At 47.5% G+C, this 24,832-nt stretch overlaps 1 protein-coding gene across 6 annotated transcripts in view; it reads right to left on the bottom strand.

The window, feature by feature from the left end:
• The window catches only part of HPS4 (HPS4 biogenesis of lysosomal organelles complex 3 subunit 2), a 34,018-nt gene extending 9,195 nt beyond the window's left edge, over positions 1 to 24,823 (bottom strand). For 2 of the 6 annotated variants that reach the window (XM_064272525.1, XM_064272520.1), the window contains exons 1-11: positions 24,741 to 24,823; positions 21,792 to 22,315; positions 19,622 to 19,712; positions 17,978 to 18,121; positions 12,766 to 12,873; positions 12,230 to 12,346; positions 10,195 to 10,289; positions 7,831 to 7,903; positions 4,043 to 4,079; positions 3,009 to 3,105; positions 1,168 to 2,176 (exon numbers count right to left, since the gene is read on the bottom strand). In XM_064272525.1, the coding sequence (XP_064128595.1) occupies positions 1,168 to 2,176; positions 3,009 to 3,105; positions 4,043 to 4,079; positions 7,831 to 7,903; positions 10,195 to 10,289; positions 12,230 to 12,346; positions 12,766 to 12,873; positions 17,978 to 18,121; positions 19,622 to 19,712; positions 21,792 to 21,832 (1,812 nt within the window). In that variant the 5' untranslated portion in view covers positions 21,833 to 22,315; positions 24,741 to 24,823. The other 4 variants (XM_064272521.1, XM_064272522.1, XM_064272524.1 and 1 more) reach the window with 4 other exon arrangements.
• Between the last annotated feature and the right edge of the window lie 9 nt (positions 24,824 to 24,832).

Below are 24,832 nucleotides of genomic sequence, written 5' to 3'. Positions count from 1 at the left end.
GTTGCTGCAAAGCAGGAGGTGGATAAAGTCGCTCAGAGCTACAGCGAGTGAGGGTACAGGAAACAGAGAAGCCACAGCTGGGCGATCTGGGAGCTGAGGAACACAGCTCTTGAGAGGAGTGCAATCTCTTGCCAGGGGCTCTGTGCAGAGGAAGCTGCCTGGCAGCCTCCCCTCCTTCGTGCTCCAAGGAGACTTGCTCACTGATGGAGGGTCACAAGCCCTGCATGCAAATAAGACAGGCTTAGAAATCATATAGATTTACCAACGAAAACAAGGCAAACCCCAGGACACCATTTGTCCTGCAGCAATCCCAGCCTGCTGTTCTCACTGCTACCACTTTCCCTGCCAACTAAAGCAAGGCTGTTACTATAGCAACTGAACCACCAGCATGGGCCCCCAGAAGGTCAGTTTACTGCTCTAAGTGGGGAAGGGGTTGCTAGTGGTTTAAGGAGAGCCCACCAGGGCCAGGTAAGCTTTCCAATGTCCCAGGCCTTCTAGAAAATTGCTCCAGATAACCATGGTACCATCATGAGGCTATGGAGGGGACTGTGCTGTTTCCAAAGAACTCCCAGCCCAGGCTGTGACACTGCAGACAAGGACTCCAGCTGGGACAGAGGCGAGAGCTTCCAGCCTAGGAAATGAGGCTGTTAGCTGCACGAAGCAGCACAGCAGCGGCCAGGTCTGTGGCCGGCATAGTCTCTCCATGCAGTGCCACACTGCGTCTGGACCACGCAGGCCAGTCATCCCCACCAAACTAACGACAGGGAGTCCAGCCTGAGAGAGGGAAAGGCCTGTGTGCAAGAGCACCTGGTTAGAGGACACTGGCGCCAGGCCTCCAGCTCAGGCCTTTCCTCCCTTGAGGGCCCGTGCTCTGGTGACCTGGGAGGAGCAGGACAAAGGAGGACTACACTTGCTGGACACCTTTGCACCAGGCACTGTGCTGTGTGCTTTACTCAATGGTCTTACTGTCTCCCCACAAAAACCTAGGGAGGTAGGTACTCTCGTGACCCCATTTTACAAACGAGGACCCAGAGCTCAAGGCCATGGCTTGTCGCCCCCTTCCCTCTGCGTCAGGGCAGGGCTGTGTGGGAACCATCCTCTCTGCCTGGCCCGGCTCTAGGAAGTAGAGGGCTGGCTACACGGGGCAGCGGGGGCTGGGGGACTCACCACCTCCTCGATGGCTGGGCCATCCCCCAGCAGCGGCTCCTCCGCCAACAGGGACAGCACTAGCCCCTTCACACTGTGCACGTAGAGGTTCATCCTCACGAGCCCCAGGTGGGGCCCCACCAGGGCTGACGGTGAGCCAGCTCTGCCTGCAGAGGGGACGCCGCCCTGACGGTCCGCTGAGCCCGAGCGGCTCTTGTGGGCTCCACCTGCACGCAGACCCCCGGCTTGCTCCTCCAAACGGCTCTCGTGGACTCCACCTGCACGCAGACCCCCGGCTTGCTCCTCCAAACGGCTCTCGTGGACTCCACCTGCACGCAGACCCCCGGCTTGCTCCTCCAGAGGGGGTTTCTCTCCTCTCTGCCTTAAAGCTGAGTGAGGTGATGAGGATTGCCTGCTGGTCCTTCTGAGCAGTGGGTCATCCCTGGGAATAGGGGCTGGATGGCTGTCGCCAGGAAGGTCTTCCTGCTCCTCTGGGGCTCCATTCTGGGTGGGCACCATAGGAGGGGAGGGAGGGAGGGGGTCACTGGTGGCTGTGCCCGCAGGCAGGTCCTCAAGAGGCTTGGGTTCTGGGTTGCCGAGGTTGCTGACTGATTCCCTGTGGTATGGACCACCACCATCTGCAGCAGGCATGTGCAGGAAAGCAGAATGACCTGAAGATGTTTCCATTTCCAAAGCTTCTGGAATGTGGAGTACAGACAAGTCAAGTTCCCCTTGGGAAAAGCCAGGCTCCTTCACCAGGGCACCGTGAGGACCAGAGCCCACACTCCTGCCAGTGCTGTACAGCTTTGCGGGCTCGATGCTCTCTGTATCATGGCCAAACAGGTGTCCGTTCTCCCCCGTGCCATTCAGCCCAGCTAAGTCAGGGGACGTGGGCCCTAGGGTGGTCGCCAATGTCCAGGCCACGGATCCCACATGCCCGATGGCATTTTTCTTCAGTGTAGACGTGCTCCAGTCCCTTGGAGGGTGCTGGGCTGAGTTGCCCTGGAGTCTGCCTGGCGAGGCAGGAGAGCTGGCGGGCAAGGCAGACATGAGGGAGGGGCATACTGCCCGAGCGCAGGGCAAGTGCCCCTCCATGCCGGAAACTGAAGCACAACTTCCCTCAAAGTCACAGGCATAGTGACAAGCGGGCTTCTGAGGCCACAGAGCTTAAGATGCCATCAGGGTCAAACCACAGGGGTGACAAGAAGACAATGCCTGGCTTCACTCTGGGCTTTATGCAGTGACACCAGGGTCACAGACTGAAAGGGCACAGCCCACTGAGGAAGACTCACCTACATCTGGAGGGTCTACTCTAAGTCAGGCCCTATGCTAGGTGTTATACATACGCTATTTTCAATTTTTACAATTAACCTACCTATTGCTCAGACTCATAGTGACCCTACAGGACAGAGTAGAACTGCCCCAAAGGGTTTCCAAGACTGTAATCCTTACAGAAGCAGACTGCCGTATCTTTCTCCCACACACCAGCTGATGGGTTTGAACTGCTGACTTTTTGGTTAGCAGCTGAGTGCCTAACCATTGCACCGTCAGGGCTCCTATAATTAACCCAGGAAGTAGATATTACTGGGTCCATTGCATAGAAGGAATAATTGAGCTGAGGCAGGGAAATGGACACAGGTCACACTGTTCATTGGTAACAGTTCTGGGATTAAAGCCCACACTCATCGCTTTAGGCCTTGCTGCCTCTCACTACGCTAACCTTCCCGATGTTCCCTGACAAGGCACAGTGCTGGGGAAGATGGAGTTAGGGACGGATGGGATAAGCCAGGGCTTGTCTGGATAGACTATGCAAGGGGAGTCCCTAAACTTGGTGGGAGATTTGGCACTTATGAGCTTCTTACCCAGTCATCCGCTCCACCGGGAACTCACGGAGGCCGCCGGCTTCCTCTTCGGTCACAAACACAGGCATGATCTGCACGTTCGAGGGGAGGGCCGCTCCTGGAATTGCAAAGTGACGCGTATGGGGCTCGCCCCTTAAGACAGAGAAGACAAGGGGTGAGGAATCCCATCCACGCGCCAACTCCAACAGCAGCACTGGGAGCACTCCTCAGCCCAAGACAAAGGCCACAAAACTGCAGCTCTGATTCTCTGGTCAGCAAGAAAAGGGCCTGCATGGGCATCGCCACCCCTAGCTGTGCAGAAGGGAGATGTTTGGTAGAAGAAAAGTTCGTGGCACTTAAGAAAAAAAAAAAAAAAGACGTAAGCCGGAAAAAAGCAGTTAGTGGTGCAATGAATTTTTACACACTTTCAACCAACAAAAGGCATTTTCCCTAACTTATGCTTCTAAATAAAACAAAACAATGCTCCTGGGGATGCCTCCACGTCCTGCAAAGGTCTGTCCAGCACTTCGCCACTACCTGCCCTCACCTGATCAGAATCCCCTGGAACTTGTTGGAGAAGTCTCGTAATACCTGGGTTAAAAACCAAAAAACCAAACCTATTGCCGTCAAGTTGACTGTGACTCATAGCGACCCTACTGGACAGACCGGAACCGCCCCACAGGGTTTTCAAGTCCGTAAATCTTTATGGAAGCAGACCACCATATCTATCTCCCTTGGAGCAGCCTGGCGGGTTCGAACTGCCAACCTTTTCAGTTATCAGGCAAGCGCTGAACCGCTGCACCACCAGGTCTCCTACCTGAGTTACGGAGAACCTGAGGACAGGGATTTGAAAAGGCGTGCCTAAAAGAATAAGCCTTACAGTTAGGATTTTGATGGATAAATTTTGTTCATTAAGCTTTAGTCTATGTATTTTCCTAATCTTATGACCAGATGAAATAAACATATGGGAATTCTCGGCCTTTCAGATGGTTTGTATAGGGACAGACAGCATTAGAGAGTGCCGTTTTCAAGTTGAGACAAGGCATACTACTTACCGTGTCCCCGCAGGGCATCCAGTCCTGTCGGTGTTCTCTGCAAACAAACACATGCAGAAGTTAGCACTGTGTGTCACAGTCTCCTCTTGACCTAACCATCAGGAACTCACTGTGCCATCTGTTCATAAGATCTAGCCAGGCCCAGAAAGCTTGTCCCAATGCCACGCCAACAGCAAAGCAGATGGAGCCGAAGCTGCCACAAGCTGCTTGCTCCCCACCACGGCTGGGGTCTGGCACGAGCCTGGGCCCACCCGCGCTGCCAGGCAGCAGCTCCACCCCAACACACAGCCAGCTCGCTTGAAAGTCAGGCTTGCTCAGTCTCTCCCCTCTGGGAACAAAAGTAAGGACTCCTGTTACCTTTTACACCTTTGGAGAATCCACATCCTAGAATACAGCCCCATCTGCCACAGCCCTGGCACAGAACTCATACACAAAGAGGACTTGATGGTTGTCCAGCCACACAATCCCTTCTTAATCTGGTTCAGACTTGCATCAAATAATCCATCACAGCTAACGGCAATAAAAACAATGAAACATGGCATTCACTGAGCTCGTGGTACCTGCCAAGTGCCGTCCTGACACTGCTGTGGATGCAGCCTGTGGCTCCTTCAGTCCTCGACAATTACATGCGAGACAAGCAACTTATCCGGCATCAGAAACTACGAGGGGGAGTCAGGATTCGCGCCCAGTCTATCAGACTCCAGAGCCTACAGGAACCCTATACCACCACACTACCTGCTTCTCTGAAAGGAAAAAGAATACCCAAGTTCCTGTTTTTACAAAGCAACTGTGATTTCCTGCTGTTCCCCGTGAAAGTTCAAACAGTGGGGAAATGAGAGCTGGGAGAGCTGGCTTACAGTTCACCTTTGCCTCTTTTCATAAACTTCCTCAGGAGCCCTGGCGGTGCTATGGTTAAGCACTCTGCCACTAACGGAAAGGTTGGCGGTTTGAGCTCAACCAGCAGCTCTGTGGGAGAAAAGACCTGGTGATGTGTTCCAGTAAAGATTACAGCCAAGAAAATCCTATGGGGCACAGTTCTACTCTGTCACATGGGGTCACTATGAGTTGGAAATGGACTCGAAAGCACCCAGCAACAAAACAGCGTATAAAATTAAGAATCAGCATCCCAAGCAAAAAGCGCTCTAAGTCCAGGAGTATTGGAAGAGCACCAAACCCCAAGACCCACTGCCATCGAGTCGATTCTAACTCATAGCAACCCTATAGGACAGAGCAGAACTACCCCATAGGGTTTCCAAAGAGCACCTGGTAGATCTGAACTGCTGACATTTTTGGCTAGCAGCTGAACTCTTAACCACTGTGCCACCGGGGTTTCTTGGAGGAGCACAGGAGCGATGACAGATCTGCTGAGTCTTTCAAAACTGTCTTGTCTGTCTCCCTCTGTCAACCCAGGGCCTAGCACAGCACCTGGCCCACCCTCATGGAAGGAGTGAACAAACGAAAGCCCACAGTGAATGGTGCCTCCTCATTCACTTCTTGAATCCCTGGGCTAAAAAGATAGGAGGCCAGGCACCACCTCTTAGTTCCGAGCAGGTACTCATTGTAACAAAAATATGAAAGTCCTGAGATACTTGCTGTAAAGGACTTGACCTGAACAAACTGCTATACTAGATCTCTCCTGTTTATTCTGTTTCACAGTCTAGGCCAGAAACCTGGGAATTTTCTCAAAGGAGCTTTCCAGCCATCTCAATATAAAGGTTCAGAAGGACCCACCAAAACCAAACAACAAGCAAACAAAACAAATAACTGCTCTTCTAGCCAAAATGACTTTCAATCTTATGAAATGACACGGCTTTCTTTCTTCAGTGATTAAAAAAAAAATCATGTTTTAGGTCATTAAAGCCATATGCGAAGCTTACTCGCTTATTCTAGGTGAATATTTATTTATGTGGGTGTGTGGGTGTATCCAGGATAGAAAGTACGTGGTGGAGCCAGTATTTATATACACATATTTGGTATACATACACACACACACACGTGCTCATGCACACAGATACACATGTGTTACACACACACATGCATATATAACACATATAATATATAAATCACATACAATTCCGTCACCCAAAGCTGACACTGTTAATATCCAAAGCGTATTTTCGTTTAAGTCTATGTATTTTATCCTTTTGAGACCAAGTTACATAAAATTCTATTTTTGTTTCAAATGGTAACATGCAATTCCTGACATTAAAACATCTTTGGGGAGGAGGAAAAAAAAATCTTTGGCCACCTCAAGTGGCTTACGAAAAGTCTATAAAAGCTTAAAGTGGTGTGGGTGGATTAATCATTTCCATTTCTTAGACCAGGGGTTGACAGACTTTCTCTGTAAAGGACCAGATAGTAAATATTTTGAGTTTTGGGGGCCATATAGTCTCTGTTGCAACTACTCAATTCTGCTGCTGTAGCTCAAAAGCAGCCCAGGGGAGGTGTAAAGAACAAGCCAGGCTGTGTGCCAACAATACTTTATTTACAGGCGGGCCCACAGGCCATAGGTTGCTGATTCCTACCTCAGATAAACCCTGTGGTGATAAAGTTTTGAGTGTAAGTCTTTTTGTTAGTATGTAGATGATTTCTTAAGGATGGATTCCTAGAAGCTCCACTATTAGGGAAAAGGAAAGGGCATCCTTGATGCTGTCATTATCCGAACGTCTACGAGGGAGGTGATTCTAATCGATGCCTCCATCTAAATGTCTGCTGACTGAGTAAGTGTAAAAAGACAGCCTTTGGAGACATCTAAAACCATAGCTTCATACCCAGATAATAAACAGAAAAAGAAGAAAGGACCAAAAGGAACACATCAGATGCCGGTGAGGGCTAGCTCTGAGCAGCCTGTGGCTGACCGGGGGCAATCTTACTCTCTTCTTTACTTTTCCACACATTCGTATTTTTGTCAATGAGCATGTACGACTTTTTCATTATAAATAAAACCAAGCAAATACAAAAGTACTGCAACCCAATTCTGCTTCCCTAAGTCCTTCTAAAGACACACCTTTTACAGTCTGTCTCTCAAAACCTAACACCTCTGACACAAAGTCTGGCCTTGTGGGAAATGGAATCTTTGTAGTTCTGCTTGCTTTGGGGAAAAACCAACTTCAGTGCCCACAATGCAGAAAAAAACACATTCTTTCAGCCTTGCCAGTGCCTTCACCCCCAAGGAAAATCACACTGATGGTGCTGGGGTTCTGACAAGGTGAAATGAAACACTGGCCCTTGAAGCTGACCTCGTGCCCATTTATCATTTAGGGTCAGTTTCACCAGATTTCCCCTGCTGCAGAGACTCTGCTATAGACTGAATTGTGCCCCCAAAAAGGCATGTTGATGTCCTAATATGTGCCCTCTAATAGCTATGAATGGGATCTTGTTTGGAAACAAGGTCTTTGAAGGTGTTATCAGTTAAGCGAACACATAGGAGTAGGGTGGGTCCTAATCCCATCTGAGTCCTGCCCTTCTGAAGGAGGAAATGGGATGCAGAAACACACACAGGATGACGGCCATGTGAAGACACATCTACAAGGCAAGGATGGCCAACGAACACGTGGGCTACAGGAGCTGGATGAGACAAGGACCTTCCTCCAGAGCCCACAGAGAGAGCACGGCCCTGCTGATGCCCTGACTTTGGACTTCCAGTCTCCAGAACAGTGAGGCACTAAATATCTGTTCTTATATACCACCCACTTTGCGGTATTTGTTACAGCAGCTCTAGGAAGCTAATACAGATTACGTGGCTCTGGATGCAGCATTTCGGCCCAGCAGGCTGGACTTCACAATACCTTGTTGTAAAGTGCCACTCGGTGAAGCAGGACCTTGGCGGTGAGGGATGGCGGTAGCTGGGTGCTAACAATCCTAGAAGGTTAGACACAGGAACAAGAACAGCAGTGAGAAGAAATCCACTGAAAACCCCTGAGTTCTCAACGATTCCTAACGTTCCATGCTGGGGAGGCTCTCAGGCATAGGGCTGGTGAGTTTCAACAGGTAAAGACCTTAGGGAAGGCACTCTGGCAGTGGCTACCAAAATGTAAAATGCCCAAACCCTCCACCCTGGCCTGCACTGAGACGCATCCGTAAGAATATTCATTACAGTGAAACTATAATTGTAAAAAATGGATAAACAATGTCTGTCAAAAAGAAAGTAATTAAATCAACCATGGTACAAGCTGTAACAACAAAAAAATACGTAGCCACTTCAAGAATAAGGCAGACCTATATGGAATGATGGAGCCCTGGTGGCACAGTGGTTAAGAACTCCACCACTAACCAAAGGTTGACGGTTCAAATCTATCAGCTGCTCCTTGGAAACCCCATGAGGCAGTTTTACTCTGTTCTATAAGGTTGCTACGAGTAGGAATCTACTCGATGGCAGTGGGTTTGATTTACATGGACTGATGGAAGTCCCTGGGTAGTGCAAATAGTTAAGTGCTCAGCTGATAACAAAAGGTTGGCAGTTTGAATTCACCCAGAGGCACCTCGGAAGAAAGGCCTGGCAATCTACTTCCAAAAGGTCACAGCCACTGAAAACACTTCGTGTAGTTCTACTCTGACATACACAGGGTTGCGATGAGTGAGTCAGAATCGGCTCACTGGCAACTGGTTTTCTTTTTTTTTTTAATATGGACTGATAAGGAAATCTCTAGTATCCACGTAAAGTTGAGGAACCACACAATTCTACTTATGTGAACAGCAAAAATAAAATCAGCACGCTTACGTGCATAGGTGCGTGAAAACAGAGAGAGAGCAACAGAAGGTGCCACCTAGCTGCTAGTAGCAGAGATGGGCTGACAGTGAGGGGGAACTTTTAGATTGTGCTCTGTGTATTCCTCTGTTGGTTGATTTTTTTTTTTTTTTTGGCAAAGAAAATATCTTTATGCATTAGCCGTATAATTTTAAATACACATAAAACCCAGTTGCTATGGAGTTAATTCTGACTCATGGCAACCCATGTGTAGTAGAGTAGAACTGTCCTCCATAGGACTAATTTTTCAGAAGTAGATGGCCAGGCCTTTCTTCTGAGGTGCCTCTGGGTGGAATCGAACCTCCAACCTTTCAGTTAGCAGCTGAGCACAGTAACCATTTGCACCACTGAGGGACTCCTAAAAATATGCAAGCTATGCAAAATAAAGAAGGAAAAAAACATTATCTTTGTGTCACTAGTGAGCCTGGAAGCACCACAAAACGACTCAGGGAAGGGAAAGACGGGTTAAGTGCTGAGGGCCACTGTGCACCAGGCTTGGTCTTTCTAAATTCATCATACACTGAGGTTAAGCAACTTGCTCAAGGCCCCACAGCCGGTAGAAAAGAGACCAGCATTCAGCATGCAGCCTGTGAGGCCCAGAGCCCCACAGGAGCTTGGAGTACTTCTCCAGCTGCACCTGCATCTGGCCGTCAGAAAGTTCTGGCCACAGAGCACTGGCCCTGCCTGCCCTGGGCTGGGGGAGGAAACCCTTCAGGAGGAGAGATGCGTGGAGCGGCTCTTAGGCACTCAGGCTCACAAAGAGGCTCTCCAAGGAAGTGAAGAGGTGCGGTGCCAAAAGACGGACTCCGGCTGAGAGACCAGGAGGAGCCTGGATAAAAGCATGTAATGCGTTTCGCAGAGCTGAGCCACGCCAGGTGAACCAGGGCCCCTGGGAAGCAGAGGGAACCATGGGCTTCCACACCCCTTTACCTTACATGCTGGCTGCAGACAATGCTGGGGGCCTGCATTAGCCTTCTGTAGACAGCTCAAAAGACAGCTGATAAAGAATTTCCTTTTTGATAAGACTTGGCCCCATCCTGAGAGCTACAAGGATTTCTTTAAAGCTGCCTTTTATTTTATTTATTTTTATTGTGCTCTAGGTGAAAGTTTACAGAGCAAATTAGTTTCTTACTCCACAATTTATACGCAAACTGCTTTGTGACATTGGTTGCAAAAAGCTGCCTTTTATATCCCTATTTTCTGAACACCACAAATCTCCAACTTCCCAGCTTTGCTGAAAGACAGGCACATAGCCCGAATCGGAGCTCAACTACCTGGTATCGGCTGCACCAGCCCACTTAGAACTGGCGAGAGACGGAGCCCTGGCCCATGGTATAGAGGCAGCCAGGATGGTCAGTGCTGCTATGGGGAATGGGGTGGCGCGGAGGGATCTGGTGCTACTCACAGGCCCTTGTAGAGAATGCAGCCGGCCCGGACATGAGGCGAGCGCTGACAGGTCTGCAGGATGAGGGCTGCTTTCAGCAACAACAGGGGCTCTACCTGTGCAAGGCAAGAAGCATGCCTCAAATTAGCATGCTTACCTTACCATCAGCGAGGGAGAGAAGAGAGGGAGGGGGCTTTACAGCACAGAGGCATAGGTCCTGACTTGAGCCTGGAAAAAGGAGACTATATACCAACAAACCAAACCCACGGCCACTGAGTCGATTCTGACTCATAGCGACCCCTACAGGACAGAGTAGAACTGCCCCATAGAGTTTCCAAGGAGCACCTGGTGGATCTGAACTGCTGACCTTTTGGTTGGCAGCTATAGCACTTAACCACTGCACCACCAGGGTTTCCAAAGGAGACTATAGTACTTAGTAGACTCTGGGTCTCTTCTACCTCTCTACACCCAGGCCTGTTGACACAACATGTCACATTCTTGGAGCAAGGCAGTGTCTCCGGAAGCTAGAAGGCATAGCTGAATATGGCATGTGGCTATTCCCAGGGGACACAGTAAACTGCCTAGGAGACCCTGACCATCAGTGCAGAGACCAGGCAGCAGCAGGAAAGGAGGGCATGCCCTTCAGATGCAGGCCCTGGTGTAGGTGGAACCCACTGCCCCATCTTTCTCCTCCCTCTCCGAAGCACAAGCCCCACTGTGATATAGCTCAACGTCCAACCAGGTCCCACACAGCTATCCCATCACATAAAATGAAACCATCGCAATCTATTGCTCAGGAAAATAGAGCTTGCTTCCATAGTCCTTCTAAGGAGTCAGTTGCCTAGGAGTCCCTAAAAATACAAGAGGAGGATCTGACCCTGATCCAACAGAGAATGCCAGCAGTAAGCAGCAGGCAAACACCCTCTTGGCATTCCCACCTGCCTGCCTGGCAACTAGAGCCTGCAGGTCTGCAGTAGCTGTTAGGACTCAGTGTCTAGCAGCCACGCTCAGGTGCTGTCACCACGTGCAGAAGTCAGTTTATTTTCTTTCATGGCTTCAAGACTGTGCCCAGTCCGAGCCAGCCATTCTGGGGCCAACTTCAAGAAGTCATCTAAACATGAGTGGGGCCAACCCGTCCCCATTTCTAGTGGCATTGTGCTCTGTGAAGGCTGGGCCGCAGCGCCACATCCTGTTAAAGGGACATCATCAACCCGGGCAACGAGACACAGCCTGCACATAACAGAGGGTCGCCGCCACAGTGGGTCTCTCACCTGAGACACGCAGGGTGCAAGTGGTCAGTTCTTACGGGTCATACACTTTGTATCTCCCTTTGCCCCTCTGACAATGAGGATCTGATGTTCGCCAAGGTCAAGAGCATCAAGCAACAGGCAGTGTATGCGTCGAGGGCAGCCACGCAGCCACATGGCAAACAGAACGGCTCAAAGAGACAAAAACACTTCCCAGCCACTCTCTCCAAATACGGCAGCCTTTCTGATGTTGAGAATAACTAAATCATGTGATATAATAGCAAGAGAGTAGGGGACAAAGAGTGGTAATGGTCGGACAACAGGATGAATGTGATTAATGTCACTGAATTGTGCCTGAAAAAAATGTGGAAACGGCCAATGTTTTGTTACATATACTACCTTTACCACAATGAAAGAGAGAGAGAGAGCGGGGGCATTCCGATTACCGAGGTCAACGTTCCTGAGACATTAGCAAAATCACAGCGGTCTTCACTGGGCATTTGCTTTGGGTCATTTCAAACGCTGTCTTGTTTTATCATTAAAATGGTCCCAGGAGGCAGACATGACTGTAGCGTTTACAATAAGGAAAGGGAGGTTCTGAGAAGCGACCTGAGTCAACCAAGCTCACACAGCCAGTGAGCAGAGGCATGGGATTTGAACGCAGGTCTTAACAACTATCCTTAATGAGAAATGACACACGCCATTCACTTTTCTAGATATAGTTCATTTAAGGAAAAAAAAAGGGGGACAGGAGAAAACCAAACCTCTATTCCTAAACATGAAATGAGTAAGGAGCATTAGAATATTACTTTAGTCCTGTCCAAGTCCCAAAGAGAGTTGAATATCTTATGCAGATCACTGGTGTTTTCCAGAATTTGTTCAATGAAGGTGTCCCACTCCGCACTCAGTTCTTCCTGAGGATAGTTCTAGAAAAGAAACAGCCTGAGATCAGTATCTAAGATTTTGAGACACAGGCTCTTTGGCAAGGATCCCAACTACCACAAAAATGGTTCCTCACACAGGACACTGGCCAGATGGGGCTGTTTTGAACTTTCTATACATACTAGAGCCCCCATTACACCCCTGCTAACTTGCCTGACCACAGGGCGCCTGCTGGGTCAGGGTGGCAACTAGAGTCTGCTCTTTCTAACCTTCCCAGAGAGGAGGAAAGGGTGAGAAACCTGGGAATGAGTGGGGCCTATGCTGCTGGGGCTCTGAGGACACTGCCCTTGACCTTGTCACTGGACATGATACGTTTTATGTAAAGGATAACAGACCCCAGAGTAAGTGCTGTGCTCCAGCAATACCAGTTTTGTTAAAGAGGCCCTCGACACTATACTCATACCTTGTAAGCCAGAGAAACAGGTCCATTGTAAAAGCTAAAGAAGCCAATTAGCTGATCCAGAAACTGCTTGCAGCTGACATCGGGGACCTCCACAGCACAGCCTAGCACCTGCAAAGAGGGAGACCAGGAAGGCCGGCATTTCCTTTCCTTTGTGTCCAAGCATGGAATCCTGGCAACCAGGTTCTCTATAGCCAGACATCACTGAGCCAACAAAAGTGTGTTTCCACCACCCCGGATCACACACTCCCCCCTCCAGCCATGCTAGTCTCCAGTGAACAATTTCTACTGTACCTCAACTCATGCTGTCCAGCCTGAAATGCCTTCCTCCTCCTTGCTCATTTACCCAGGGCTTACCCATACCCTTCAGTGCGCACCACAGAGTCTACACCTCCCCGACACCTGTCTGATAACTCCAGCCAATGCTGGTCTCTATTCTGACTCCTTGTATTGTAAGGACTGTTACCTGGACACTGAATATTTAATGTGGGGGTCTCATTACAAACACTGGACAGGTCTTTAACTGTTTCATGCATGGCGGTCTTGTCTCCCCAGCTGGGGGAAGTGCTTGGAGAGAAGGAACTGACTGAATCATACAGCTCTAGGTTCAAAATGCTGAGTGAAGTGCTTAGTTCTACGGAAGAGCAATACTTGCTGAGCCAGAAAGTCATTTGGCCATATGTTTAAAGAGCCTGAAAAAGTTCATATTCTTTGACACAGGAATTCTATCTTTAAGAATTTGTCTAAAGGGATCAACTTCAAAAAAAGGCAAAAAAATCCCTTGAGAAGCCAGCACAACTTGTACAAGGCAGGGTCATGGAAGCTCCACAGACACATCCAAACTCCCTGAGGGACTGAATTGCTGGGCCGAGGGTTGGGGACTATGGTCTAGGGGTATATCTAGCTCAATTGGCATAACGTAGTTTATAAAGAAAATGTTCTGCAGTCTACACTGGTGAGTAGCATCTGGGGTCCTAAAAGCCTGTGAGCAGCCATCCAAGATATTCCACTGGTCTCACTCCTTTGGGAGCAAGGGAGAATGAAGAAAACTGAAGACATAAGGGAAAGATTAGTCCAAAGGACTAATGGACCACAAACTACCGCAAGCCTCCCCCAGACTGAGTCCAATACAGCTAGATGGTGCCCAGCTACCACCACTGACTGCTCTGACAGAGATCACAATAGACGGCCCCAGACAGAGCTGGAGAGAAATGTAGAACAAAATTCTAACTCACAAAAAAAGGCCAGACTTACTAGCCTGACAGAGACGGAAAAACCCTGAGAGTATGGCCCTCGGACACCCTTTTAGCTCAGTAATAAAATTACTCTCGAGGTTCACCCTTCATCCAAAAATTTGACAGACCCATGAAATAAAACGAGACTGAAGGGGCACACCAGCCCAAGGGCCAGGACCAGAAGACAGGAGGGGACACAAAAGCTGGTAATAAGGAACCCGAGGTCAAGAAGGGAGAGCGTCGACATGTTGTAGGGTTGTTAACCAATGTCACAAAACAATGTGTACTGTTTAACGAGAAGCTAGTTTGTTCTGTGAACTTTCATCTAAAGTTCAATAAAAAAAAAAAAAAAATCCCTCAAAATGTAATCTACATTAGGGCGAGGAGCTCTGTTTTGCTCACTGATGTAATCCAAGTGCTCACAGCAATGTGCCACATAGTGAGTGCTCAACTGTTCTTCCCCAGCTGATCTACAGCTTCCATGTGCTTCCAAACATAATCTCGCTAGCGTTTTTGTAAACACTGAAAAGCCAATTTTTAAAATGGAAATACGAAGGGCCTAAAACATCCAAAGCAATCTTCAAACAGAACAAGTGTGGACAATCTGGCTTTAAGACTTATTGTTAAGGCTACAGAAATCGAGAAGGGCAATGATTTCTTGATGGGACACAGAAAGCAATAACCATAAGAGATAAGACTGATAAATTAGACTTCATCAAAATTAACAACTTCAGCTCACCAAAAGATATCATTCAGAAAATTAACAGGCAAGCCATCAACTGGGAGAATATATTTATAAAACATCTATCTGACAAAAACTGGTATCCAGGACATACAAAGAATTTCTACAACTCAGTTTTAAAGCTATGAACACAGACTTCACCAAGGAAGGTACACAAATGGACACTGAGCACATGAAAAATCTCATCAGTCATTAGGGAAATGAAAATTAAAACCACAATGAGATACCACTCCACCAGAATGGCTAAAATTAAACAGACTGGCAACATCAACGTTGACAAAGACATGGAGTAACCAGAATTCTTATACATTCTTGGTGGAAATGTAAACCGGTATAACCACTTTGGCAAAAAGTCTGGCAGTTCCTTACATACCCCGCATATGCCTACGTTATAACCCAGCAGTTTCACTCCTAGATATTTACCAGGAGAAATGCAAACACATGTCCATAAAGACACAATAGGAATGTTCCTAACAACCTTATCCATAACTGCCAAAAACTGAACACAATCCAGGTGTCCATGAAAAGGAGAATAAATGAGTAGACCATGGGATTCCAGATGATGGAATACTGTTCAGCAATAAATAGGAATGAACTACCTATAAATGCAACAACATAGATTAATCTCAAACACATTAAGCAGCATGAAGGAAGCCTATAAAAGTAACACTACAAGCGCTGTGCCACTCATACAGTGCTCTAAAACAGGCGAGGCCATTCTAGGGAGGAAAAAATCCAGAACAACAGCTGCCTGGGATACACTGCTGCTTGCCAGTTGAGTCGTCTGAGACTCTAGCGACCCTGTATGACAGGACAAAACTGCACCACAGGGATCCCTAGGCTGAAATCTTTACGGAAGCAATTTGCCAGGTCTCTTCTCCTGAAGAGCAGTGGGTTTGAACTGCTGACATTTTGGTAAGCCGCTGAGTACTTAAGCACTGCGCTACCAGGCCTCCTTGAGAGTCTGGCAGGAGCCTGGATAAAAGCATGCAAGGAGCTCTGCAGAGCTGAGCCACAGCAGGCACACCAGGGCATCTGGGAAGCAGGAGGAAGCAAGGACAGGCTTCCACGCCCATTTCTTACATGCTGGCCGTTGGCAATGCTGGGGACTTTGCATCAGCCTTCTGCAGACAACTCAAAAGGAAATTTGATACAGAATTTCCTTTCTGATAAGGCACGGCCCTGGGTTAAGAGAGGGGACTAACTGGGGAGGCTGGGGAGGGAGGTGAGGGAACTTTCTGGGGTGGTGACGACATTCTATACTGTGACAGTGATCTGTGTTGCACAGATGTATCATTAGTCCAATGCATCTAGTGGTACACTCGAGATTCGTGTATTTCATATGTAAATTTTACCTCAAAAGAAGAAAGGATCAAAAGCAAATATTAAATTCTAGTTAATGATAATGCACAATGTAGTACTGCGGGGGGAGAGAGTACTAATGTGTGCAACTTACTTTGAAAAACATAAAAAAAAAATAAGTTGGATTGACGGAAGGATAAAGGCATGGATAGACAGAAACGTAATAAACAACTATAATAAAATCTTCTTTGTAGGATTTAGTAGTACATGAGTCAGAATCGACTCGACGGCACTGAGTTTTTTTTTTTAGTTTATGGTTAAGAGGAAGCCCTCGTGGTGCAGTGGCTAAGTCTTCGGCTACTAACCAAAAGGTCGGCAGTTCAAATCCACCAGCCGCTCCTTGGAAACCCTGTGGGGCAGTTCTACTCTGTCCTGCAGGGTTGCTGTGAGTAGGAATTGACTCAACAGCAATAGGTTTTTTTTTACGGTTAAGAGCTATGGCTGCTAACCAAAAGGTCAGCAGTTCGAATCCACCAACTGCGCCTTGGAAACTCTATGGGGCAGTTCTACTCTGTCCCATAGGATCACTATGAGTTGGATTCAGCTTGATGTTAATGGGAATGAGGATTCATTGTAAAATCTACTCAACTGTTCTATATGTTAAAGAAAATTTCCATAATGAAATGATGGAAAACCAATAACTACCAAGTCAAATATGCTACCCCATGCTCACACATCTCTTCACCTCGGGAAGCCTTAAAATAAGCACCAACCCATTGCCATCAAGTTGATTCCAACTCACGGCGACCCCACGTGTGTCAGAGTAGAACTGTGCTCCACAGGGCTTTCAAGGGTTGCCATCTGATGGGTGGAGACCACCAGGGCCTTCTTCCGGTGTGTCACTGGGTGGGCTTGAACTGCCCATCTTTCGGTTAGTGGCTGAGTCCAAACTGTTTGCACCACCCAGGGACCTTTAAAATAAGTGTATGAAAAGATAAATAAATAAAATAAGTGTAAGCACTGGAAAATGGGACTTCAGATTATCTGGTACTACTAGTGTAATTTTTACTGTAGTGAAATGTATATAACAAAACATTTTCCATTTTAGCCCTTTTATGTGTAGAATTCCGTCACATTAATTACGTTCACCGTATTGTGCAGCCATCACCACTATCTGTTTCCAGATATTCTGACCACCCCTTCAGCAATATCTCCCCATCTCCCCCTCCCAACTGCCCCTGGCAACCATGAACAAACTTCGGTCTCTACGCATTTGCCTACTCTAGATATTTCATATGAGCAAAACAATGCAATATTTGTCCTTTTGTGCCTAATTTCACTCAGCATTATGTTTTCAAGGTTCCTCCATGTCATAGCATGCATCAGAACTTCATTCTCTTTATGGCTAAATAATAGGCTGCCCTATGTCATGCCACATTTTGTTTACCTACTCTTCTGTGGATGGATACTTGGCATTCTTTTGTTTTTGGAATGAGGTCTTTGAAACTTAACATACGCGTATCACCGTCTCAGAGTTTCTGGGTCACTTACACAGTGTAGAAAGTACAGAGAACTTCAGCAAGTATAAAGAAGTAAAGACGGAGATAAGAACTCAACTGGCAACACAGGTGAAACAGAATTTCCACAGCTTGGCCTAAGGTTTTTAAAAAGGAGAATCCAGCTATGAGCAATCCGGGATATGCCAGAAATGTTTTGGCGAGCACTCAGTTACAGGGAGCATCTGCAGAAAGCGGCACTGGAGGTGAAGAGGATTGCTGAACACAGTACACTGGGGTGGGGGGCAGAGGAAGGATTCCGGACTCACAAAAGCAGTACTTTCTAGGCTTCATCGTCACAGCGCTTACTACCAAGGCCGATGACTGACTCACTGTAGAAGGCCATCTTTGTTGGTGCAGATTCTGCCTGTTGAACTTACCCAAAGGTAATCTCCGTCAACCTTTACAGCAAACTTCAGTTTCCGCAGACGAATGAGAGTGGGGGGAGAGCCAGAAATGTCTGAAACACAGTGGACAACTCCGGCAATCTGTCCACAAAGCAACTCCTGTTGGTCAAGCAGGGTCTATGGGCAAGAAGCAAATTCCAGAGAGGAAGGTGAAATTCTTTAACTCTGTGTCAGCCCTTACAACAGGGGCTGGCAGCCAGTCTGTTTTTATATGATCCATGACCTGAGAATGGTTTCTTATATTTTTAAAGGGTTGTAAAATATATATGCATATTTGAAGGAGAACTTATGTGGTCTGCAAAGCCTAAAATATTTACTATTTGGCCCTTTGCAAAAAAGGTTTGCCGTCTCCTGCCCTAGAGGGCTGAATTACTGGGGGATACCTACAACAGACACTAAGATCGTTGCACATTAGTGTGAGTTTGCTCCTAAGATTATAAGCGCGTGCCTGATGGAAGCATGAGCCTTTCCTCCCCATTCGAACCCCATGCACAGAGCGGCCCAAGCAGCTGCAGCCGGCCAGATCAGAGCATCATCACGTGATGTGACACCACGCACAACCTCCTGATCAATCTTAGCCCCAACTAAACATGGGCAACCCGACACTGCGGGCCTCGTTACGTGATGCCACAGGATACACACACACCACCTAGAAAGAATTTTGGCCGAAGACATTGATCAAGGCTCTAGATTTTACTATCAACTTAAAGGAAACCCAGTGGGTGGAACACAGTACAAGAGACCCCCATGAGAAATCTGCTGGCCAAATCCAGAATGCAGGACATTCTGACACCCTGCTGCACAGATGACCTGGTCTCTTCAAGAATTCAATAGCATGTGGGGGGAAAAGGGTGGGTACGTGGGTGGGTGAGGACTGTTAGAAAATAAGAAAGACTTGAAACACAAAACAGCCAAGTGAATTATGCAGGCCTTTATTTGGGCCTTGATCGAGAGAGAGAAAGTGGCAGCGGTGGAGGAGAGTGAAAAAGGAGAAAGGAAGGAGGGAAGAAGGAAGGAAGAAAACACTGTGGTATTTAAGAAAATAAAGCAAAATTTAAATATGAACTGTGTGTCAGGTGATATTATAGCTATTGTTACTCTTACTAGGTGTGATCATGCTAAAAAATTCCCTCCTCCCTTAGAGATGTCCCTGGAAGTATACACGGTGTGAGATGAAACGATGTCTAGGATTCACTTCGAAATCCTCTAGGTAAACAGGGATGGGTCAGAAAATTAACAAAACGTTGCCAGTTGTTGAAGCTAGTGATGGGTATATGAGGGTTTATCATAGTCTCCTCTCTACCTCTGCACATGTTTGAATAAAAGTTGTTTTTTGTTTTTTTTTTTTCAACGAAGCTGGTCAAAACATTGGGGGCAGGGGGAGGCAGACAAAAAACCATGATGGGAATAGAAAGCTGGAGAAGATGATGGTACTGAGCTGCTTGGGAATGTTAAGACCAGAATAAGAAATAGTACAATCAAGAATAAAACTGTAGACATTTCAAATGCCTGGATTATCGAAATAAAACCACCCCAATCTAACCATATACTTTCGAAAAGTTGCTACTTTGAGACAGTGGGATCCCCACTGAACAATTGAAATGCTGTGTGGCTTACCTGAGCAGGATAAAAATAACAAATGCCAGCTCTTGTTGGATCTCCTTCTTCCTTTACCTTTGAACCATCATAAAGGAAAAAATAATTCCACCTGGCAAGAGAAAAGACGGGGGCCATGTTTCCTTCCATCCAGTGATAATGGCATTTTAAAACACAGCTTCCTATTTCCCAACCCCAGGAGGGCTCATTATTCAGGGTTTAAAAAGCCTTCTGGTGTCCCCCGAGGAGAGCACACCCAGGAGCTGCAAAGAGATAAAACCATTCCACAAGTGCAGCAGAGTCCAACTAAAAATATGCTGACATCCAGCCATCGGGCCATCTGCCCAAAAAGACATGAGCAGCTAGAGGAAGAACAAGCACCCACAATGACCACTCATATTTGAAACACTGAACCTTAACTAGTTGACCATGTGGTTTGGTAAACTGTCCTTTGAGGGTCTGATAACAAAATAAGTTAGGGATGTCTTAGGTTCTCTCCTCACAACTGCTGAGAAGGATCATCTTAGGAAATAACCCTTCCACTCGGAATTCCTGCAGCCATTCAGCAAACATGTACTGAGGGCTGAGGGTGGGGGGTGGTGTGCGTGCATGTGCGTGTGTGTGTGTGTGTGTGTGTGTGTGTGTGTGTGTGTGTCTACAGTGATAAAAGGCAGATGAATAAACAGGTAATTCAGGGCAGTGAGCCCACAAGGAGTGGAAAACAGGGGCCTAGGAAGAATTCACGGAGAAACACCTAACCCCTCTCTCGGCCTATTAAAATCTTACCAGTCTTTTATATGTATCTCAAACACACTCCCTTCGCAAATTTCCTGATGCCTTGGACCAGAGGAATCTCTCTTTCTTCCGAATTTCCATAACCCTCTGTTCGTCCCTAAAGACTCTCAAAGTCTGCTGTTGCTGGCTGCTGTTCAGTTGGCCCCCAACTCATGGAAACCCCATGCACAAGAGAGTGACATGCTGCCCAGGCCGCTGATCCGCAGGGTTTTCATCAGGCTAATTTCTGGAAGTAGATGGCCAGTCCTTTCTTCCTAGTCCATCTCAGTCTGGAAATGCCCTGAAACTTGTTCAGCATCATAGCAACATGCGAGGCCTCCACTGACAGATGGGTGGCGGCTGTGCATGAGGTGCACTGGCCGGGAATCAAACCCGGGTCTCCCACATGGAAGGCATGAGTTCTACAAGGAACCACCACTGCCTCTGTTCTATGCTGCCCTGTAGTGTAATTATAATTGCTTAATATTCTTATCTGATGAACTCTTTAAGACTGTTAAGCAAACTCCTCAATGGCTGGACCTGGCCTTTACTTCCGTACTGTGAAAGCACATTTATCAGGGTACAGCATAAAGGAAGAAGAGCTGTGACCACTCTGCTCCTGCCCTCTTCATCTCTCGATCTACACTCTCCTGGGCCACCCCCTCTGGCTCCCATCTCATCTTCCAGATGACATGCACCAACTCTGTCTCAAGTGCAGTCTGCTTTCCAAGTTCAAGAGCCAAATGTGCAACTGCCTGCAGGGCAAGTCCAGATCATTCCACCAAACCCAAATCAGAAACCCCATAGCTGGCCCCATTCTCTCCTCCCATCATGTTTTCTGAGGGATAGCCTCCCCGGTTTTCCAAGCACACAAAAGAAAACCTGGATGCCATTTCTAACTCCAACTTTTTGAATTCCATGTTTAATCAGTCACTAAATCTTGCTAATTCTACTTAAACCATGCCTTTCGATTTCATCTCCTCAATTAATGTCTGGTGACCTGAATTGTAAGAAAAGATTGACCCATTTGGGGTTGACAAGGGCGCTGGGTTTCAGACAGACATTGTGTAATACTCAAGAGCCAGACTGGCAAAACCTCTTCTTGCGGTGTAATTTTGAACTGCAACCATCTCTCAAAAGTGAAAATACAACACCCACGTTATTATCAAAGCTGGCTGAATGCTACGGCTAGGGTTTTCTTTCCGACAATCTAACAGAAAATACCACAACGGGCTTGCAAGATTAAAACGGGTTAGCTTTGGAAAGAAATGGCTTGCATGCCTGATTCGGCTGACTGAGGAATAGGCATTTTTTTCTGAGTAAAATCAAGATAATCTGGCTGGGGATTTTCTGTCAGCGCAGCAGTTTCATCTGACAGCCTGGAGAGAGCAAAACCTCAGCCAGCTGCAATACTCACCAAGAGGCTGACTTCGTCTCTGTGGAAGTGGAGGCAGCCATTTACTTTCCAATTGCCCTCATCCTCTTTCTTTGGATTTTCTTTTCTGGTGTCACCTCTTTCTCCCCAGGAGTGATGTTCCTCTGTTTCCCCAATCCAGTGAATCCAGACGTGGCAGGTTTAAGTGTTTTTAGTCACAACTGTCATTTGTTTGGTTTTCATTCAGCATGAAAGTGCTACTTCCCTTCCTTGTAGGCCCTTGGGTTCCATGAATATGTCTACACTCCTTAGAACTCTGGGACAGAATATAATAAAGCAAGAGGATTCTCGCAGATAAGTCAACTCTACTATTCTGGTTCCTTTAGCCTGAGTGTGGTTGTCTGCAGAACGAACTTTCAGGAAGATCCTCTCCAGGAAAGTTCAAAGGGGGAGATGCGTGCTGAACACGGTGTTCAGAAGAGATTTCTAGCTTGTCCTATTCAAAGCCATTCTGAAGTTTCTTTGAGAAGTCTGAAGCTTCCAGTTCAAACGTCAGTATCTTGGCCCTAAACAAAACACAAGGAATAGATTATTTCATAAACCCATGAGAAAGCATGTGACCTAGCAGGGTTAAGCAAATGGGATACTTCAAAAGGGCTGTCTACAAAGTTGAAAACTGTGTTTCCAAATAAAAAAGATAGAGTAGCAGAGGACTTTAGAGTAAGTCCCTTAATTTCTTAAAGAGTTATGATGGACACGTCCCAGGGCTCACAGATAATAAAATGGAGTAACTTAAAAAAAAAAAAAACTGAATAACTAGTAGGAAAAGCTCTGGTGTTAAGAACAGCTATGTAATGTCCTGAGGTAGCACAAATGGCTTGCACTTGACTACTAACCTAAAGATTGTTGATTGGAACCCACTCAGAGGTGCCTCGGAAGAAAGGCCTGGCAATCTGCTTCTGTTAAGATTATAGCCAAGAAAGCCCTCTATAATAAACTACTCTAACAAACACATGGGGTTGCTGTGAGTTGGAATTAACTCAATGATAAGGCGTTTTTTTTACACAAATAACATGGCTGTTATACTAATACCAAAAAAACCAAACCTATTGCCAATGAGTCAACTTCGACTTATAGCAACCCTACAGGACAGCATGGAAACCCTGGTGGCGTAGTGGTTAAGTGCTACGGCTGCAAACCAACGGGTCAGCAGTTTGAATCCACCAGGTGCTCCTTGGAAGCTCTATGGGGCAGTTCTACTCTGTCCTATAGGGTTGCTATGAGTCAGAATTGATTCGACAGCAGGGGTTTTTTTTGTTTTTTTTTTTAATCAGATAGAGTAGAACTGCCCCATAGGGTTTCCAAGGCTGTAACCTTTACGGAGGCAGACTGCCACATCTTTCTCCCAAAAAGCAGCTAGTGGGTTTGAACCGCAGACCTTTCGGTTAGCAGCTGACAGCTTAACCACTGCGCCACCAGGGCTCTGACTGTAGTAATAATAGGACCCAAATTAAGGAACTGCCACCTTGACAGCCTAAAAGTAACCTCAACATACAGAATTTCACAGCTGGGCAAGTTTCTAAAACACACAAAAAAGAGAACTTTGTTAAGTGGCTTCCAAACTCCCACGAGAGGAAGACAACTCAAAGTATCATGAAATTTCAGAGTCAGAAGGACCCCTGGTATCATTTACCATAATCCTCACCTTTTGCAAGGTCCTCTAAAAACTGTCTCTGCCTTACTCCCACCAGAGACAGGAGGTTCACAGCTGTTAGATTTATCCTTCTACCAAAAACAAAACGGTTGCCACTGAGTCAGTTCCGACTTATGGCAACATCACGTGTGCAGAATAGAACCGTGCTCCATAGGGTTTTCAAGGTTGTGGCCTTTTGGAAACAGATGGCCAGGCCTTTCTTCTGAGGCACCTCTGGGTGAGTTCGAACCACCAACCTTTCAATTAGTAGTCCATTTGCGCCATCCAGGGAGTCCTCCTTTTGCCAAGCTAAAACTAAAATCGACCTTGTAATAACCTTCACTCACTGGTCTGGATAACACTTTCCAGGAAAACACAAAATGAGGAATCTTCCTCGTGACAACTCTCTGGTCACTCAGAACTGTATTTCTGTTGTCTCTCTCTAAGGTGAACACTTCCAGCAACACAACCTAAAATGTGTGCCCACCACTCTGTCACCCTCCTGGGAACACATACAATTTGTTAAAGATCCTTTGGTGGAGAGAAGACCCTAAAGGGGACCCTGCTGAATCTTTCACAGCCTAAAGAATTCTATCTTTTCTCAGCTCTAAATACCTTGGGATGGGCCTCCATAGGCACAACTAAAAGGTGACCATATTCATGGTATTCTACGGAACACATTTGGGTGCAAGTGGAGGTGGGCCTCTCAGCTCCTGGGACCATGGACAGCAGTTGGAAGGCTCTCCTCCCTTACCCGTTGTTCCCAGATAAGTGGGTCCTCCACTCCTAGGGTCCAGCAATGGCCCTGGGGTAGTGGCGGCTGTCAGCATGTGAAGAGAAGTGGCTGTGGCAGCCTGGGAAGTGACAGTAATGACCCGAAGGAGTCAAGATGTGACTGGCAAAGCCTTGGAGAAGAGCGGGATGTAGGAACAGGCCTTAGTGGGCCCTCAGGCCTGCAAAGGAGGCTCCAAAGGCTACGAGGGGCTAAGAAGACGCCGGACACAGTCCCTGGGGGTCAGGAAGCGACCAGTAGCCGCCCGGAGAAACTGAGATGTGTCTGACCTCAGCTCCAGGAGGATGGGAAGTGGTGGGCAAAGGCCCGGGGGGGAAGCGGGACCCGGTCACGGAGCGGAGGGGCAACCAAGAGGGACACCCGACCCAAGTTCCTGCCCCTCGGTGCCCCGCGCCTCCGGGCACCGCCCACCCGCTGGAGCAGCCAGACAGCCCAGAGTTCGGAGTTCGCGACCCAGGGTAGGGGCAGTAGCGGGGAGCCTGCGCTCCCGACCCCGACCCGGTACCTGTGCGCACGGCGGAAACTGCAACTCCAGCCCAGCCGGCGCGCGGTGATGACGTAGAGCCGAGCGCGCCGCGCGGTGATGACGTCTAAGGA

This window comes from Loxodonta africana, chromosome 19 (assembly GCF_030014295.1).
Source record: "Loxodonta africana isolate mLoxAfr1 chromosome 19, mLoxAfr1.hap2, whole genome shotgun sequence".
Taxonomy (NCBI): Eukaryota; Metazoa; Chordata; class Mammalia; order Proboscidea; family Elephantidae; genus Loxodonta; species Loxodonta africana.
Note: the sequence above shows the minus strand (reverse complement) of the source record. Positions and strands in the feature narration are given on the sequence as shown.